The sequence below is a fragment of the Periophthalmus magnuspinnatus genome, chromosome 18, assembly GCF_009829125.3.
Source record: "Periophthalmus magnuspinnatus isolate fPerMag1 chromosome 18, fPerMag1.2.pri, whole genome shotgun sequence".
Classification (NCBI taxonomy): Eukaryota; Metazoa; Chordata; class Actinopteri; order Gobiiformes; family Gobiidae; genus Periophthalmus; species Periophthalmus magnuspinnatus.
Genome location: NC_047143.1, coordinates 19355265 through 19374860, shown reverse-complemented (window position 1 = coordinate 19374860; position 19596 = coordinate 19355265). Strand labels below are relative to the sequence as shown.

Below are 19596 nucleotides of genomic sequence, written 5' to 3'. Positions count from 1 at the left end.
GCGACGGTTGATTTCCGAACCCTCTGTTGTTAGTGGTTTGGCGGTGGTAGACGCTTGATCCAAGTCTTAATTCACCCTCGCTTATGAAAACCCACCTCTAATGGATTAACTCAGCTTCTTGTTCATAATTAGTGAAATTTTTGGTTTTGTAATGGCTAACGAGCGTCTCAGAGCTCTGGAGGAGGTGGAGAAGGAGATAGCCATGATCCTACAGTGCGCAGGTGAGAGACAGATGTATCAACTTTTTGATCTACTCAGGGCCTTCTGTCATTTGTATTTGTGCAAATTGGGCCCTTTAATGTTCTGCGTTGATAAAATAGCCCCTTTAAAAAAAATCATTTCGTAGTGGTAATTCTGAATAACCAAAACCATTTAACCACTGTCAAATCTATATTATTATTATTATACTATTCCAGTGATTCTCTCTGTTTTTCACCACACCAAGTAGGCCCACCACCTAGGAACATTTGGGTTTCCCAGTACCAGATCTAAACCAGATCTAAAAAGGATTAATTAGGTCTAAATAAGGTGTGATAATTGGACTACACAATTGCTATACTAAGCTATGACTAACCCTCCTAAAAGGAGAAAAACCTTTTGATTAAATCTGGCAAATATCTGAACTGCAGCGGAATCTAACTACCACCTGGCAAATATCTGAACTGCAGAGGAATCCAACTACCACCTGCAGACCCTGTAAACTATGTGTGATGTACCACAGTTTTAGAATCACTGCTCTATTCCTGTGATTTTAATAAGTTCAACTGTGTAATGCAACATTAACCCACATAAGCCCCAAACCCTTGTGTTTGTATTGTAGGTAACATTGTGTTGGAGCTCTCAAAAGACAAACACAATGCCAGCCTCTTGGACAGACAGTTGCTGCAATTCCAGAGCTCTGTGAACCGAGTGGAAAGTGAGCTGAGTGCGCAGATCCGATATCTGACACAGGTCCAATACATGCACTACATAATCTATATGTCAAATTATACTGTGTTCTGTATAAACAAAGTTATAAAGGGAGACATTTTGTTTTACAGGTGGCTACAGGTCAACCTCATGAGGGCTCCACGTATTCAGCTCGGAAGGACTGTCAGATGGCCCTGAACAGAGCGGAGTATGCAAAGGTCAAACTCGGTGAACTTGGACGCACTTGTGAAGTCATGCTGGAACAGCAGCAGTCATGAGAATACAGACTTTGGACATTTGCTCCTCTGACACTTCAGCAGTGAATGTCATTATGCATTTTGTACATTGATTTTGAATATTTTTTTTTTTTTTTTTTTTAAGTTTTCTACATTTTTACTAACAGGTAATATAGTGGCTCTCAAACTTTTCACACCAGATATCGTGTCGTATCGTGTAGTATTCAGAGTGCTACCACATCTAAATCAACTATGCAATAAACAAAAAATTATCAAAAGAAGAACAGACAAGTATAAACAATGAACTCTAAATCTAAATTTGCCAAAGCCACATACCGAAGAGCTGTCTAAGTACCACGTGAAGGAGCTTTCATACCATCGGTTTGAGAAACACAAGAATATCTTCAACTCATTGCAATTAAGCTACCAGCTTTGTCTAATCATGGGTTTTAGCTCCCTGTTGTACCGAACATTTTGAAGATTTTCCCCCATACAATAAATATATTTTGTTTTATAACCATTGCCATAGCAATTCACAATTTAATTGTCATATTTCTGAAACCCACTGATTGAGGCAAGTTAATTTTTTTATTTGCAAATGAAAGGCACCCACATGATTGTGTGGGTCCACAGGGAGGTATGTCAAATGGAAAAAATGCACATAAAAATCCAACAAGTTCATCTATAATCCTTTATACTGTACAGATTTGTAATTTGATTTGATAAGAGTTGAGTAGTTAACCTTCATAAATTGCTAAAAGTTTTCATTAATGCGAATAAAGTACCCATATCCCTTTACAATAATGGTCAAGACATTTGTTTTAGTAATACCATAGTTTTTAATATTTAGTAGTACAGTATTAATACATTAATGGTAGTGCAACATAATTACTGTATGGAATGTATACAGGCCAACTTGTGACAATCAAAAACATTGTAAATAATATTTTTTGCACATATTAACAAAGATATGCTACTTAAAATTTACTTTTCAATCACACAAGACAAAATCAAACATATACACAATCTCCACCAGTAATTATTCCATAGGTAGTTGTGTAAAGGCCACTATAAATGTTGATAATAAATGTTCATACAAGTTCTATATTACAGTCGGGGCTTAAAAGTTCTTCGCTTAGTTTGCTATGCAAAAGTATGCACAATCTGCTGACCACGCTGTCCTGTGCCCTACTTTTGAGATAGACTAAACTAAGTGTCTTCTTTATAACCGTTGTTTGACAATGCGTGAAATACAGCCAGCGCGCTGCAGTCGGATAATTACGCGCTCAAGAAAGAAGTCTGCAAGTACAGAGACGAAGACCGCAATCAAGTGGGTTCTTTTGGACGCGTTTATTTGACACGATGCGTTATAAGTGGAAAAGGCTCAGCGTTAATTCCTTCACCGCCTGCGTCTCGAATGGTCCCGTGCTTCTGTCTTTTGCGCACTCCAAGTCCACTTTTGAGACCAAGTAGCACAGACCGCGGTCAACTAAACGATACATGAGCACAGATTAAAGAGAGATGCAACAGTGTGGTTGCTAAATATTCAATAAGCCGCTATTTTAAAGACAGCTATATTCAGCTGTTGCTCTATTAATGTGCAGTGCTGTACACTGTCTTCGAGACTGACAAATATTCCTGAAAAGACCCAATAAATCCACAAACGTGTTTAGGGTATATAGGTCTAGCTGAATGATTGACATGTTATTATTTTTGGACTATAGCGTACAAAACAAACACCCCAAAACTCCTTATCAGATAAACTGGGACACGGACTTAATGCTGTGCTTGTAAACACATGCATGATACTCATTAGATAGGCCTACATGTTACTTTGCCCCATAGGACTCGATAGGACCAAACTCCTTTAATTAGGGTTTAATCTGGGGACTAAAAGCCTTCTAAATGAAATCTAAATAAAAATAAAAAAAAATAAAAAAAAATCTTTTAAATTGGATTTTACACTTGGATAACCAAGGGCCTGTATCAACACTGAGTGAGTAAAATGTGTTTATACTCAAACACACACAAAAAAGCAGTTTACATAGCAGTTCTGTAGAAATAATATTCAGTAGTAGTATCTATGCATTTAAAAAAAAAAAAAAAAACTTACCTAAATAACAAAATTTGACCAAAAATCCTATTTTAAATGACAACATCCTATCAACAGAGCAAGCATAAATTATTCTGAAATATGCAAACTCATTCAATAAGATTTCTATCCCTATATAAGACCACAATATGAAGTGTTACTGTGATTTGAAGTACAGGTGTAAAGATTGCTTGGTTTGACACAGAACCACACCAACTGTGAGGCTCTCAGAATGATCAGAAACTATTGTTTTTTTAGACACAAGGTCTTGGGCTACAATATAAGAACACACATGATGGGTGACTCTTTAATGCTTAATCATTTCACTTCACCTGAAGTCAGCCTATTAACTCATGATGTAGCAGTGGGGTTATTAAACAATATTTCTGTACATCCAGTCCATCAGTCATCCAGATATGAACTATAGTAAAAGAAAAATGTAAATCTGTCAACTAGACAAAAAGTTGTACTAGTGGAAACGTTTTGCTGCTCATCCAAGTCGCTTCTTCAGTTCACCGGTCTCTCCTAACTTGTATATGGAACAATTTGAACAGACTGGCCTCATTTGCAGGCACTCCACCCACGCATTGGTATCAATACAACAAAGACTAAAGGACTGGACTAAAATCAAAATTCAAGATCTGGAACCCTTTACTGCACATATTAATGCTAGACGTCAAGGAGAACAAATTGGCCTTCTTGGATTGTGCACTATAGGGCAAGACCAGACACTGACCAATGGCTGCTGCTTGATTTACACCATCAGCACAAACTCAAAGTTATTTGCACATTACAGCATAGGGCTCAAGTGGTTCCCAAAAACACAGAGGGAAAAGTGAAAGAGGAACAACACCTAGAGAAAGTCCCCTCTGCTTGTGGATATCCAAAATGGACCTTCAATAGACTTAAGCATATAAAAAAAGTACGCAATTCAATCCGCTACAACATCTCTTCCCTTAGACACATGAGCCTGACAGTAGAGGCCGCTTTTTACATATTTTAATGCCATGATTATTCCACACCTGACCTATTGTGTCTCCTGCTGGTCTCAGGCCAATGAGAGCGCTTTAAAATCTCTCAGATCCACCTATAATCAGGCAGTAAAGGCACTCGATAAAAAAAACCTCCATTATCACCACTGTAACGTCTTAAGTAAATATAAAATGTTCAGTTTCAGTAATTTAATTTTGTATTCACATCTAAGAAAATTATTAATAATGAAGCTTCACCTACATTAAAAAAATTTACTATTCTTTGTTCTGAACAAACTACCCGATTCACTCGTTCCTCCGTAAACCGAAATTGCATAGTTCCAAAAAGATCCTCGCCCTTTGCTCAATCGGCTTTTTCTTATCAAACCATTAGGCAGTGGAATCAGCTTCCAGACAGTCTGAAATTGTCTGTGGATTTTAATAGTTTTACTAGAAATTTGAAAAAGTTCATTTTAAATAATCAAATGTGTCCACATCAGTCTAGTTAGTTGGTGCTGCTCTGTGCTCACTGTATAAACCTGCACATAATGATTTTTATATTAGTTTGGACTGGGGGGGACATATGTATGGCAAATCGGTAGTTGTATATTGTAATTTTCAATTGATATGTGTTTTTTAATGTGTGTTCACCTGCTCAGGGACTGCAGATGGAAAGTAGCAGTAGCTAAATCTGGTGCAAATCACCTTTTCTTTGTAAGATTAATGAATTTGTACATGGTCCCTGTCAAATAAATAATTAAGAAAGAAAGAAAGAAAGAAAGAAAGAGAGCTAAAAAATAGGACACAAAGGAATCTGAACCTAGAAGAAAAGATGTAACCATTCCTTACATAGCTGGTGAGTTTGAAAAGCTTCAGAGGATTTCCAGACAGCATGAAATCCCGGTCTATTTCAAACCTACAAACACTTTAAGACAGAAACTGGTTCACCGAAAGTACAAAAATCCGAGCCATAATCAAAGCAATGTAGTCTAAACCATTCAGGGTAGTGAAGAGTGTAGTGAGCGTTGTATTGCAGAAGCTAAACAGCCACTCCATAAGAGAATGTACCAACACTGACGCAAGAGCTTCTCAGGACCCCGGTCCGATGTACATCTCTGTCTCAAAGACACTAACCACTCCTTTGAAAATAGTGAGGTATAAATCTCAGCCAAAGAAAATAAATGGTTTGAGAGGGGAGTTAAAGAAGCAATGTTAGAAAAGACAATCCATCTTTGAACAGGAATGGGGGGCCTTAGACATCAAACTCCATCCTCAGACCTAAATCAAGGAAAACAATAGGGCTATCTAGTATGCTAATAGGTGTGGGAGCACTCATTAGTGGCCTGAACGATTATGCTAAGTATGACCAGGCACAGTTAAGACTTAGTGTAGCTCATTAGACCTATCCTACAAACAGAAACTGTAAACAATAGGCGTTTTCATTTCGGTGTAGTTTGCGCCTCCCTTCAGACATATATAAGGCAGTGTCCATCAATAATTTGACCAGAACTGAAGAGAGAAAAAAGTGGCTTGGAGGAGCAGCAAAATGTATTCACCCCTACAACGTTTTGTCCAGCTGACAGATTTAAAATGTTCTTTTACTAATATTTCTGTACTTAAACATTTTCGAGCTGTCTGTCAGACTGAGGAAAAAATATTATTTAAAATGCACCAGTTTAGAGGAAATGCCTGATTTATCCAAACATTTTCTGGGGGAGGACCCCAGACCTCGCCATTATTATGAATTTTTGTAATCCATAATGTTTGTACTCATGTCAACTGTCTTTTAGGGTTAAATAACTATGGAGAATATAAGTAATTTAAAAGTGCCCATAAAAATGTCGATACAAGTTTTGACCGAGCTACACAAAGCTCAATTTTTTGGTCACTTTAAGCCCTGTACAGTGCACAGTGCTCATGTGTAGAAGTGTTCCTCAGTAATGGCTACAGTTGGAGCTAGCAGAATGGGTCTTCCTCCTTGTCATTCATATCAGTGAGCTGCAGACGAGCAAAGTCTTCAAACACCAAATCATCCACCTGAGATGGTGTACTACAAAGAGGAAGAATGTCTATTAAATTTCATCAGTACAAACAAGTATTCATTATTTGAAGAATAAAATTGAGGTATAACTTCTGTGGAAACAGACAGTGCACCAACTGGGGGACTCCGTTGTTCTCCTGGGGGACTTCAATGCCCATGTGAGTAATGACAGTGACACTTGGAGGGGCGTGATTGGGAAGAACGGCCTCCCTGATCTGAACCCGAGTGGTGTTTTGTTATTGGACTTCAGTGTTTGTTATGGACAAACTGTGACTAGCACAATGTTCGAGCACAAGGGTGTCCATCGGTGCACATGGCACCAGGACACTCTAGGTCGGAGGTCGATGATCGACTTTGTTGTCGTGTCATCTGACCTCCGACCGCGTGTCTTGGACACTCGGGTGAAGAGAGCGGCTGAGCTGTCAACTGATCACCACCTGGTGGTGAGTTGGATCCGCTGGCAGAGGAGGAAGCTGGACAGACCTGGCAGGCCCAAGCGCATCGTGAGGGTCTGCTGGGAACGTCTGGCGGAGCCCTCTGTCAGAGGGGTCTTCAACTCCCACCTCCGGGAGAGCTTCTCCTTGATCCCGGGGGAGGTTGGGGACATGGACTCTGAGTGGGCCATGTTCTCCACCTCTATTGTCAATGCGGCTGCTCATAGTTGTGGTCGTAAGGCCTGTGGTGCTTGTTGCAGCGGCAATCCCCAAACCCGGTGGTGGACACCGGAAGTAAGGGATGCCGTCAAGCTGAAGAAGGAGTCCTATCGAGCCTTGTTAGCTCGTGGGACTCCTGAGGCAGCCGATGAGTACCGGCGGGCCAAGCGTGCCGCGGCTCGTGCAGTCACAGAGGCAAAAACTCGGGGTTGGGAGGAGTTTGGGGAGGCCATGGAGGAGGACTATCGGACGGCCTCAAAGAAATTCTGGCAAACCGTCCGACGCCTCAAGAGGGGGAAGCAGTGCTTCACCAACACTGTTTACAGTGCGGGTGGAGAGCTGCTCACCTCGACTGGGGATGTTGTCGGGCGGTGGAAGGAATACTTTGAGGATCTCCTCAATCCCACTGTCACGTCTTCCGAGGAGGAAGCAGAAACTGGGGACCCGGAGGCGGACTCGTCCATCACCCTGGCTGAAGTCACTGAGGTGGTTGGCAAGCTTCTCGGTGGCAAGGCTCCCGGGGTGGACGAGATCCATCCTGAGTACCTCAAGTCTCTGGATGTTGTGGGGCTGTCTTGGCTGACACGTCTCTGCAACATCGCGCGGCGGTCGGGGACAGTACCTGTGGAATGGCAGACCAGGGTGGTGGTCCCTCTGTATAAGAAGGGGGACCGGAGGGTGTGTTCCAATTACAGGGGAATCACACTCCTCAGCCTTCCCGGTAAGGTCTATTCCAGGGTACTGGAGAGGAGAATCTGACCGATAGTCCAACCTCGGATTCAGGAGGAGCAGTGTGGTTTTCGTCCTGGTCGCGGAACACTGGACCAGCTCTATACTCTCCATCAGGTCCTTAAGGGTTCATGGGAGTTTGCCCAACCAGTCCACATGTGTTTTGTGGATCTGGAGAAGGCATTCGACCGTGTCCCTCGTGGTGTCCTTTGGGGGGTGCTCTGGGAGTATGGGGTCCGAGGCTCTTTGCTAAGGGCTGTCCGGTCCCTGTATGACCAGAGCAGGAGCTGTGTTCGCATTGCCGGCAGTGAGTCAGACCTGTTCCCGGTGCATGTTGGACTCCGCCAGGGCTGCCCTTTGTCACGGGTTCTGTTCATTATATTTATGGACAGAATTTCTAGGTGCAGCCGGGGGTCGGAGGGGTTCTGGTTTGGGAACCACAGGATTTCATCTTTGCTGTTTGCAGATGATGTTGTCCTGATGGCTTCTTCGAGCCAGGACCTGCAGCAGGCACTGGGGCGGTTTGCAGCCGAGTGTGAAGCGGCTGGGATGAGAATCAGCTCCTCCAAATTCGAGGCCATGGTTCTTGACCGGAAAAAGGTGGTTTGCCCTCTCCGGGTGGGTGGTGAGTCTCTGCCTCAAGTGGAGGAGTTCAAGTATCTCGGGGTCTTGTTCACGAGTGAGGGAAGGATGGAGCGTGAGATTGACAGGCGGATCGGTGCAGCGTCTGCAGTGATGCGGTCGCTGTATGCCAAAAGGACAAGGTCGCGGATACAAGCGGCTGAAATGGGTTTCCTCCGCAGGGTGGCCGGGCGCACCCTTAGGGATAGGGTGAGGAGCTCGGTCACACAGGAGGAGCTCGGAGTACAGCCGCTGCTCCTACACGTTGAGAGGAACCAGTTGAGGTGGCTCGGGCATCTGCTCAGGATGCCTCCTGGACGCCTCCCTAGGGAGGTGTTCTGGGCATGTCCCACCGGGAGGAGGCCCCGGGGAAGACCCAGGACACGCTGGAGGGACTATGTCTCTCGGCTGGCCTGGGAACGCCTTGGGGTCCCATCGGAGGAGCCGGAGGACGTGTCTGGGGTGAGGGAAGTCTGGGAGTCCCTGCTTAGACTGCTGCCCCCGCGACCCGGCCCCGGATAAGCGGAAGAAAATGGATGGATGGATGGATAACTTCTGTAGTAAGCTTTTCTGTTAGCATTTGTTAGTCTAAAATTGATAAAGGATACGGCACTCAAGGCCCAAGACATTAAAGGCCCAAGACATTTATAACAGCTTTTAATGAGAGGCGTAAGGAAGTTGATTTCATATTCAGAATGTTGGCTTGACTTGCCTTCCGATCTGAATAGGTAGTTCCTGTTCTCATCTAAAATGTATCCTGATCTTTTGCGTTTACTTTGCACTTAAGTCCAAATAAGAACACGAATATTCAGTGAATTTTTTTTTTTTTTTTTTACACTGAATTCTCTATCTGGCACAACCCCCCATGACTTTAATTTAAGTAGTTTTGTGCATAATAATGCCCAAGGTATTATACTATATAATACTTAAACATGCATTGGATGTGCATGTTGGACTTTAATCATCTGAGCTGTTAGCAAGAGCTTAGCTCTACTATTTGACATTTGGCTTTCCTTGCTGATTTGCCGCACTCCAATCACAATAAGTGATTTGTTTAAAGCCTGCCTAAACCCCTGTTGCAGTGATAGATTCATATTGATCAGGTGAGCTAGAATTACATGACCGCACTTACTTAGTCTCCAGCTCTATCAGGTTTGTGTCCACGAGAATGCCAGTCTCTGTAGCAAGGACGAAATAACACAAACAATGAATTAAATGCCCTCTGATTATTTAGTATTATAGAGATTTACATGTGAGATTACCAGGCTGTGGAGGAGGTGTGTGCATCTCTTCTTTAGGTTTGGGATGCATCAGAACAAATGGAAGCTCCACTGCCACATCCCTAAAGATCAATAGTTACCATGCAATCAACAAGTCACAAATATTTCAGACTGTTAGAAGCCATGGCAGACGTGTCATTATGGTCATTATCTTTTGTTGCGCTCTCATTGCCCACCGAGGACAAATTGGCTGCAGAGGAAATGTAATTACGGTTTTTTTTTTGTTCAGCCACCCACAATTTTGTGTCTTTGAGTCTTTATGTAACCATGTTGTTGAGTCTACCCATTTCTAATTAATGTGTTTACAGACAATCATTTTCACACAGATTGTTGTAGGACAAACAAATAAGAGTGTCAAATTTCAGATGTTTCAATATATGAGCGCAAACAAAACCTATGAAATACAGACACATAGACAGACCATAGAACTACTTTAACAACAACTATAATGCTCACTCAATTTATTAAAAATATTTTGTTGTATTCATTATTTGTTATTATTTATTTGTTTCGTTTTTTTAGATGGTTGACTTACGCTCCAAGAGACACCACAGCCTTGACCCGGACTTTGTAGGACACCAGAATTCCCATAGTCTCCTTATCTGACGCCTCTTTCATTCTGTAACAGGTTAACACTATTGTAATAATGTCTGTTGTTTTTTTTAATGCATTGCCACCTCTATGGAGCTCAGTATATATATATATATATATATATATATATATATATATATATATATATATATATATATATATATATATATATATTGTATATTTAAAGCATTTTGCAGAATATTTCATTTAAATGTATTTTTTGGACTTAATAATAATGCAATGCTTGACAAGTATGCACAAAAGAGGCAGATAAAATACATAAATATAAAGGATGAAGGATAAAGAATATGCTTTTCTTTAATTTACCTGGGCAATAGATATTTTATCTTTTTTACTTTCTAACTTCAGAATAACCAACACTAGCTCAAAAATTGTATCACGTTAGATCACTGGTGCCAATACCAACAGAAGGCACTGTATTGGCTTAGTGCATACATGGTGCTGGAAGCCAGGTTGGTGTCTTCATGTTTGAGTTTTCCATCCAGAGCAAGGCCTCTCTTCTCTCTGTTGGGTCCTAACACTGGAGTCAGAGTGTAGATCTTACACAGGGTGGAGCTGGCACTCACCTGGTCCCTGCAGACAGAGGACATCAAATCATATTCACCATGACATTGTCATGAGGCACGTATCTCTGCTCCGTTTTTGCCTTCCTGTGTGCTCTACCCCCTCCCTCACTTGTCTGAACCTGGAGCTGGGCGGAGCCCTCGGCTCCTCCCGCGCGCACCTGTGTCCCATCAGGGTAATCACCACCATCTGCCGTGCTTAAGAGGAGCTGGGAGAAGACACTCGGTGCCAGATTGTCCGCGTGTCAATGTGATTATACCTGCTCTATTTGTGCATTTTTGTCTCTTGCTCTTTTTTGATGCTAATTGGAGTTTGCTGCCTCCCAGGTTCCAGTTCTCCTGACCTCCCTAGCTCCTGGCTTCTGGCTCTGTCCCTGACTCCGCACTCCAGCTCTGGTATTGTCAACTCCTTACCTTCACCTCCCTGTCTCGTCCTGGACCCCAGCAGTACCACGCCCCGGCTCCGGTTCCCGCTCTGCTTCCTCCAGTTCTGTTCCCAGTCTGGTCTGCGCCCCTGTTCCCGTCTCAGCGTCTCCCTGACGCGCCCCTGGCTCTTGCTCACGCCCTGCCCGCGCCTGGTGTTGGATTATTGGACTATTGTTTGTATTTATCACTAACTGTAAATAAAACACTGTAAACCTGTCCCGAGTCCTGCACGTCTTTGGTCCATCCCCTAACCCCGCCGTTACGACAGACATAGAATATAAGAGCTAGTCACATATTCTTTTAAAAGCTACAGAACCAATGAGACGTTTTTAATAATGCATTTATTTTTGTTGTGTCTATTTACTAAAGTTGCACTATGTAACATTTCTGGTGGAGGGTCTGCCATTTACTTCATCTCTATGGAGAGATTACCGTTTTCCCTACAATGTTTGAAAGTATGGGATTAAATTTATCTATCTCCATGAAAATAAGCAGGGAACACCACCCAGATCTATGGAGAGGAAACTCCGCTCAGAGAGTGCATGTTATTATTGGTAATTGTATTTTTGACCAATAAAACTTAATGAATCAAACAACTGACTAAATGCAAGATAGGTGTAAGGCTGTAGATTTAAGTTGCAATAAGTAACTAAGATATAACTTAAAAAAAAATATATATAAAAAAATCTGGGATATGACTTTAAACTCTAGCATGTGTACTCACTCCGCTTCGACCATTGCCACTGGACACATGTACTGCGCGGTGGAGAAGAGACAGATGTCTGCATACTGTCGAACTACAATATCACAATTACGGTAGTATTAACAGAATAGATAGATATAAAAGATATATTTATTTGAATGAATTACCAGATACTTTGATCTTCTTCACTGTTTTGGTGGAGTTGTTGGTAACATGGACATTGATGTTTATAGGCTCTCCATGATAATACAACTGCCAAAGAAAGCATGTCAGTAATGGTCAATAATTATAAAAAAGGAATAATGCTCTAGCTAACTATATAGATGAACTCTAAATTTACCATCACTCATTCAACATGTATGTCACACTCTGCCATTCTGTTTTGGACCCTCCTTTTACATTTGTCTCATATAATACAATGGGAGAAGTGTCTTGCCAAAAGGCACAACTCCAGTTTTACTATGCAGTGCCAGTAATGGGGGTCTAACTACCAATTTTCAAGTTAGTGGACAAACAACTGTACCAACAAAGCAGAGGTGTAGACTATGAAAATTCTGCCCAAGTAAGAGTACCGTTACTCCAAAATAATATCAAGTAAAAGTGGTGGTCCAAGAAATAAAGTAAAAAAAAAAGAAAAACAGTAAAAGTATTGGGGATACTACTACTCAAGTATTTGTAAGAGTAACTGTGGATATAGTTTATAATTTTAAGTTAATGTATTTGCCAATCACTCAAAGTGGGAAGAGCAATCACAACTTTTACCATTCCATATTATTATTATTACTTATTACTTCAAACTATTACCCAAAGTATGAGTAAATGTATGGTGTCCAAAACCTACAATTTCTTTAAAAAGTTACTCAATTAAATGCAACTAAATACTACCCACCTCTGCCATCCACAATAGTTGTGATAGTGAAAAAGGATGCAATAATATGGTATACCTCTTTGTCCAGTGACGCCTCCAGATGCAATGACCTGTCCGACATGAGGAAGTTGCGGCTGGTCTCCACCATGGGCTGTGGGCCTGGGGTCTCGGGGGCGTACTGGACTTTTCGGATGAGGAGGTGCACTGAATTCCTTTGGTGGATTTTCTCATCTTCAGTCTTGGCACAGAACACCTGGAGCTCATAGTCCACTCCACACGCCTTCCCTGTGTCCTCTGGGCCGGGCTGCAGCGTCACTGAACATGGCAGGTTGTGTGGAATCTAGAAAAACAAAAGCAATAGCATTACCACTAACCATAATTTAAAAATACTTGTATTTAAAGTAATATGTTAATCTTAAAGGGGCACTTTGTGACTTTTCTTTGCCTAAAATGTTCCACAGTATGGCCTTGAACTTGTCTTGTATTTACTCAATTACAGATATTTTATTGTTCAGAAACATCTTGAAAATAATTCTTACTGTGAGTGGGTCACCTCTCCACAGATTTGACCTATACTTTGGCCTGTTTCCATGGAGATAGATTAGTTTAATACCGTACTGTGGATCATTCCAGGCAAAACGAAAAAACATCTCCACGAAGACAATCAGGTGATGGATCTTCTACCAGAAAAGTTACATAGTGCACCTTTAATTAAAACAAACAGAATGGATGTATTTTGAACCAGTCTAAACAAGGCAAATATTTAGATCTGATTAATGGGGGTATTTGGGGGTCAAAGTAGAATGGTTTAAAATAGCACTTTCAATCTATTTCATTTGTCTGCAATCACTGTCTTCTTTGCAGGTGTTAGACCCACCCGTCAGAAAAGTTACGTAGTGGATGTAACAAAAGGTAAAGGCGTTTTTATTCATATGAATGAGTCCAATAAACCCAGTGCTCCTAAAGGGATGTCCCAGAGCTGTGAGGTGATGGATGGGTTTAATACAGACAGAATCTTCCCACACAGACTAGAGTTATTACAGACACTTTGGTTAACAGCTGTCTTATGAGAATGAACATTTCAGTAACAACATTTTACCTCCACATAAAAAGCAATCATGTAATGTTAGTGATAAATGCTATGAGAATAATAATGCAATATAAGGTAGCCATGTTCGACACAGCAAGACCAGTATTTCTGCAATTGTTTTAATCAGACCAACCGGCCACATTAGTTCTACTTCCTTTTGTAAATAAATTTAAATTCCAAAGCACACATGCATTAACTACCAAAATTATCAGTTATAAATCAGTTGATTTGAGCTTTCACTTCTTAGATTAATATTCACTGACAGATCTGGTATGGTGCCAACTGCCCCAATACCTGCAGTGACTGAATATATGAAACTTTTTTTTAAAGTAAGCCCAAACAAGAAATAGTGTTTGTACTTAAAAAAAATTGATCAAAAACAAAACAGAGACTTTTTAAAATAGCTCTTTGACAACACACTGGCTATTATTTAATAGCATAAATTTCTACCCAAGACTCATGCTTGCAATGTACTTCGAATGTTATGATATGAGCCCAAATATACAACATATTAGTTTAGTTTTAATGTGCAAATATTTGTGGGTACATTACAGTGAAGTTGAAGGGGTAGGCGTGTAGTCCCAGTTTTTTGATGAGTTTCTCCTGTAACTGGCTCAGCTGGTGGGACAAAGGAGGGCAGGGGAAAACTTGGACTGTGCTGCTGAAGAGGACTTTACGAAAAGACAGTCCCAGAACGTCCAGATCCTCTCGGCCATACCGGAACGCACATGTGATAGTCACGAATACTACAAAGAATGATAAAATAAATCAATAGGGGTGTGGAATCTGGTTAAATATACAGGTAGAGAAAAACTTACCTTTGCGGTCTTTGAGATATTCTGGATCTACAAGTACTACACCATCTGAAAATATACATACACTAATTAATTAATGATTATCCACTTCCTGTTCATGGGTGTCATTTTGAAAACTTCACCATTCATCACAGATAGAATATTTTGTTCTAAATTGTTGCCATGGCAACTGGGCTTATCTTTCATTTTATTCATTCAAGTGTATCTCTTGTTACTTTATTAATTATGACTATAAAATTGGAATCTAAAACTAAACTAAAACTATTTTGTATAAATACATAAAAATAACAACATAGTTCAACTACATTGAACCTAAATTTGGTGATAAAATTTCATATTAAATCCAGTTGTTATTGAGGAAGTGTAGTGAAACTTTTCTCACTGTCGCATGACACAAACTAAATATGATGAAGACAGCTCCTTAATGCCAACAGTTTGAGCTGTAGAGCTTGAGCAGTACCGCATGTAGCATAACAATCAGTACACTTGATAATTACATGAATATGCAGCGTGTCCCTGTCAGATGGAAAAGTACATGATGGGCTGACTGGCATCATAAGTTACCCATTACAAGGCTGATATCCGCCTGTTATTACCACGTATCCTTTGTTTACCACTGATTACATGATTTGCAATGTTGAATAAATCTGCTGCTTTATCAATTTTAAAAGGCTGTAAATAAAGTGTTCACGGGTAAATTCTTGCTCAGTGCTCAATTAGCCACAATGTCTTTTGATCTTGGTAATGATGAGAGTTGAACCTACTAATACTATTGGCTATTTTACTGACTTTGTGTAGCTGGAATGATCAATGATCTTTTGTTCCTTTATCTCATTAAAGGTGCACTATGAAACCTCTGTGTGAAGGATGTGCCACTTGCATGTGTCCATTTGGAGATGTTATTGATTTTCCAGAAATTTTCCACAGTATGGCATTAAGTACGTATTATATAACATTTATCCAATTACAGGTGTTTTTATTGCTCAAAAGTACCTTGAAAAACATGTATTCTTACTTGGACTGTGGCCAGCTTTCCACAGATTTGACCTGTATCCTGGCCTGGTGGTGTCACCTACCTGTCTCCATGGAGATAGATAACTCTAATATAATACCTTGCCAGAAAAGTTTCATAGTGCACCTTTAAACTAATCATTATTTCCAAAAACAAACAAAACATTAAAATCATAAGCTCTTTAGAAAATTAAAATTGAATTTCTATTATTATCAAGTAATTCAGCTATAACACTCTTGGTGTTTCTTGGACTTACCTACAGGGTCTACATGGTCCAAGTGGTCAACAAAATCCCTCTTCCCAAGATACACTGTAAGCTGAAAATAAATATAAACATAGACAACATTTGACATAAACACAAATTATACTAGAAATGAACCTACCGATACCTTACTGTTTGGACTGGACTTTTTGAAGACCCTGAAAAATATAATTGGAAAAGGCTTTACAAATCAACACATTACAGACAATATGTGACTATTAACGTTTCTGGGTGTTCATATTCTTGCTTATTTTATTTGTTTATTCAAATCTACAGTTATTAATGCATACAATGGAAAGTAAGCATTAGGCAGCTCTATTAGAGAGATCACATAGACCACTGAATGGCACTGCAAAAACTAAACAGGAAATGGCCTGATAGACTCCAGGAAAAGTGGACAATTAAAATTCACATTAAAAAACCCTCAAAGGAAACTGCGAATGCATTTAGGCTGTAATTTTCTACAAAGGCTGTGTTAAATGCCTCTTGTATGCATACAGGGAGACAAAACAAATGTCAAAGTGGTGGCTAAGCTTATGTGCAAAGGGAGACACCATACAAATACAGTGTATGTATGTATGTATGTATGTATGTATATATATATATATATATATATATATATATATATATATATATAAATAAAACTGTGTTGTAATGATAATGATTTCATATTTAACATGGGAAAGTTGGGTGGAATATATAAACTACAAAGTATTGAACGCATACTTTCAACACTGTTAGATCAGTGGTTCTCTAACTTGTGACAGCTAAAATTGAAGAACTAAAATTCTCATACATGGCAACTAAACCACATAATGTTGAATAAAACAGGATAAGACAAAACAACTACTACTAGATGGATTGCTCCAGGACTGATCAAGGTCTAAACTAGGTCTAAACCAGGACTACATTAAGTCTGTGAAAGTTAAAACTTCAGGTCTATTGGAAGACCAAATATGATTTATGTTATGTGAATTGCAAACAATAAGATTATGATTTGATTTATTAAGAAAACTAAAGGCTCTTACAATTTTAGCTGGTGACCCTTGTACACCAGGTGACTGGACACACAGAAGAATGTGCTAGTTTTTACTTTCAGAGGGAAAACTTCAGTGACACATCCGGGCAGAGAGCAAAAAGGACCCTCACTTCCTTAAACCGGGACACCAAAAACTCTGCTTCAGCAAATCTCTCTAAACCAGTGATAGTAAGGCAAAACGTAATGTGTAATATTAAGTACTGATAACAATGGGTTTATCGCCCTATTTTTAGAGTATGGATTTGTAAATCATTTTCCCTACTGAAATATTTTAACATAGTTTTATTATTTGTAAGCTACATAACTTGCCTTATAGTTAAAACATTTAGAACCTTCTAAGGCATGCAGTGTTGTCCCAAACTGTGCTTTAGTCAGACAGCTTCTACGTGAACGCTGGGTTAAAAATATTAAGACATTAAAGTAATGGAAAAATGTGCCAATCTCGTTTCCTGTTATGCAGTTCTATCCAATAGGGAACTTTCGCTGTTTCTCAGTTATCTTCCATAAACATCCTGTTGCGTAAGACCATATGGTTTATTTGGCTTACATTTTGCACTGAATTTTGAAAGATTCAGGTTATGTTAAATTCTGAGCACATTTTTCTAAATATGACGACAAAATATGCGTGTCTTAATTCTTGGTCCTTCGTATGCAATAAATACATGCAGTCAGAAGCCTCACCTGGTGCCTGGTTTGTCGCCCATCTCCTCTGCTCCTCTGCCGTTGCGCGCCGTGCGTCTCCTGATCCACAAGCCTCCAGAGCAGTTTACGCTCTGGAGGCTTGTGGCTACTTTTTCTGCAGCTGTGCAGGACCACGCCCACCTCAATCACATCAGCCACAAAAATTACGAGGGCATAAAAATAAACGACACAAGTGGAAATCTGTAGCGCTTTATCGGGGAATAAAATGCCCGTCAAAATAATGTCGTTGTAACCATATAGCCTATTTGATCATTTTGAAACAATAAAATTAAATTTAATTTAAAAAAAGGAAAAAAAGAAAGAAAGAAAGAAAGAAAAGAAACAACAAAAAATCTTGGCTTGAGTAGTCATGATGCACCTGTAGAATCATAGAATGTCTGCTGGCATGCCCTTTAGCATCTCACTCAAAACATAGTAATAAAATAAAATTTAAAAAATGAATTGGATCAAAAGACGTTGTCCTAAAAGGTGCTCTATAGCCTACTTAAAGTAATGTCCGCCACTTTTTGTCTCCACTTTTATGGAGACGTTTGCCTTGAATATTCCACATTAGGGCACTAAACTCATCAATCAAATGGGGGCGCCAAAATGACAGGTCACATCTGTGGAGAGGCGACCATGCTAACAGTAAGATAGGGAAAAGGATAAGGTGTAATTCATTTATTCTAGAGTTAGGCCTATAGTTTTCTTAAACGCTTCATTTCTCAAAGGAGATTAGAATGTAGTAAAACAAACACAAAATAATACGACATTCTATATCCAGTACGTCCCTCCAAAATAAAAGTCACATCTCTATTCCGTTTATATTGACGCACCTCACCGGAACTGGCACAACGTGGGCGTGGCGGCCACAGTGAACGCCTTGACTGCGGCGCAGACCAGACCGGCCGGCTGACTGACTATTCATAGCCCAGGGATTGCCCGTTATTCCGCCGAGTGCAGTCACCGTGTTGTGCGTGAAGTGTGCTTGGACCCTGCTAACATGTTCCTCCGCTCCGCTCTCTCTCTGTGCGCGGTCCTGGCTTTGCTTCTGCCGCTCCAAGGTAAGCCTTTGTCCCGCACACACCTCCGAATCGCTTGCCACATGTTCAGCCTTTTGTGGTGCACTCACAGGACCCCATCGGCTCCTGTGCCAGACATTAAACACACAATCCCCAAGGTTACCTTTAGACTGATTTTGTTTTGCATAGCTTTCCCTTTCCACTTTTACGCATCGCGTTTTTGTCTGTATTGAGAAATGGTCCATGTGCTTCGATTTGCTGTGATTGTAAAACCAGACTGCCAGTTTAAATCAGAAAGCCTGTGCCTACACATTTTCACACGTCTTTGTCTAATATGTATTGATGTGTTTTCTTAATTTTTCTAGCTGTAAAATAGTTAAGTTTCCGCACAAGGGATTAGTGATGGGGATCAAAGTGATGCTGGCACCGCCCACAGTGCGTCTGACTGGGGCACACACTGCCAGGAAAAGCCTGATGTCACTCAACCCTATAGCGGCCATGTGGAAGATGCTGATCAAAATGGTGGTTATCGTGAGACAGATGAGGTGCCTACCCAGGCAGGTGAACAAAGGCCCAGACTATAGCCAGAATATAGAATGGGACACCCTGTCTAGATCTCCACCCACTTTATTTCACACTGCTTTGTATTCAAAGGGATTATTTAAGCACTATCTGATATCTGTACATGTTCCACCCACTTTATTTCACACTGCTTTGTATTCAAAGGAATTGTTTAAGCACTAACTGATATCTGTACATGTTTGTGGTACATAAAACCTGTGCCGTCTTTACTTGTTGGGTATTAATAATGCATTGAAAACTCCTGAATACTTTGTCCTGGCCAGCCAATGGGGATTAAGCACTGAGAGAGAGAGGTCAGAGGTCATCAGAAATTAAATCTATAATCATGTACATGTGCTGTAAAACAAGTGAATGGTGTCTGTGGTTAAATTAAAATGTGCTTGTCTTTA

At 40.4% G+C, this 19596-nt stretch overlaps 2 protein-coding genes across 2 annotated transcripts; one reads left to right on the top strand and one right to left on the bottom strand.

The window, feature by feature from the left end:
• Positions 1-13: 13 nt before the first annotated feature.
• med11 (mediator complex subunit 11) lies at positions 14-1944 on the top strand. Its single transcript, XM_033983515.2, has 3 exons — positions 14-221; positions 821-951; positions 1041-1944. Exons 1-3 carry the CDS (start codon positions 152-154, stop codon positions 1185-1187), a joined length of 348 nt encoding a protein of 115 aa, XP_033839406.1. The 5' UTR covers positions 14-151; the 3' UTR covers positions 1188-1944.
• A 24-nt stretch (positions 1945-1968) lies between these two features.
• Positions 1969-17701, bottom strand: arrb2b (arrestin, beta 2b). Its single transcript, XM_055228827.1, has 13 exons — positions 17604-17701; positions 16011-16041; positions 15878-15938; positions 14613-14657; positions 14347-14540; positions 12781-13044; positions 12004-12088; positions 11858-11930; positions 10580-10717; positions 10068-10151; positions 9515-9594; positions 9385-9430; positions 1969-6258 (listed from the first exon to the last, which is right to left on the bottom strand). The coding sequence occupies exons 1-13, from the start codon at positions 17624-17626 to the stop codon at positions 6165-6167; spliced, it is 1218 nt and encodes a 405-aa protein (XP_055084802.1). The 5' UTR covers positions 17627-17701; the 3' UTR covers positions 1969-6164.
• Between the last annotated feature and the right edge of the window lie 1895 nt (positions 17702-19596).

What these genes read in the sequence shown, in the direction of transcription:
- med11 (XM_033983515.2), top strand. Translation starts at nt 152, where the DNA reads ATGGCTAACGAGCGTCTCAGAGCTCTGGAGGAGGTGGAGAAGGAGATA. An exon ending in CATGATCCTACAGTGCGCAG is followed by an intron (nt 222 to 820) that starts GTGAGAGACAGA and finishes TTTGTATTGTAG; the next exon opens with GTAACATTGTGTTGGAGCTC. An exon ending in AGATCCGATATCTGACACAG is followed by an intron (nt 952 to 1,040) that starts GTCCAATACATG and finishes TTTGTTTTACAG; the next exon opens with GTGGCTACAGGTCAACCTCA.
- arrb2b (XM_055228827.1), bottom strand. Translation starts at nt 17,626, where the DNA reads ATGGGCGACAAACCAGGCACCAG. An exon ending in AACCTGGCTTCCAGCACCAT is followed by an intron (nt 10,152 to 10,579) that starts GTATGCACTAAG and finishes AACCTGTTACAG; the next exon opens with AATGAAAGAGGCGTCAGATA. An exon ending in GCTGTGGTGTCTCTTGGAGC is followed by an intron (nt 9,595 to 10,067) that starts GTAAGTCAACCA and finishes ATTGATCTTTAG; the next exon opens with GGATGTGGCAGTGGAGCTTC.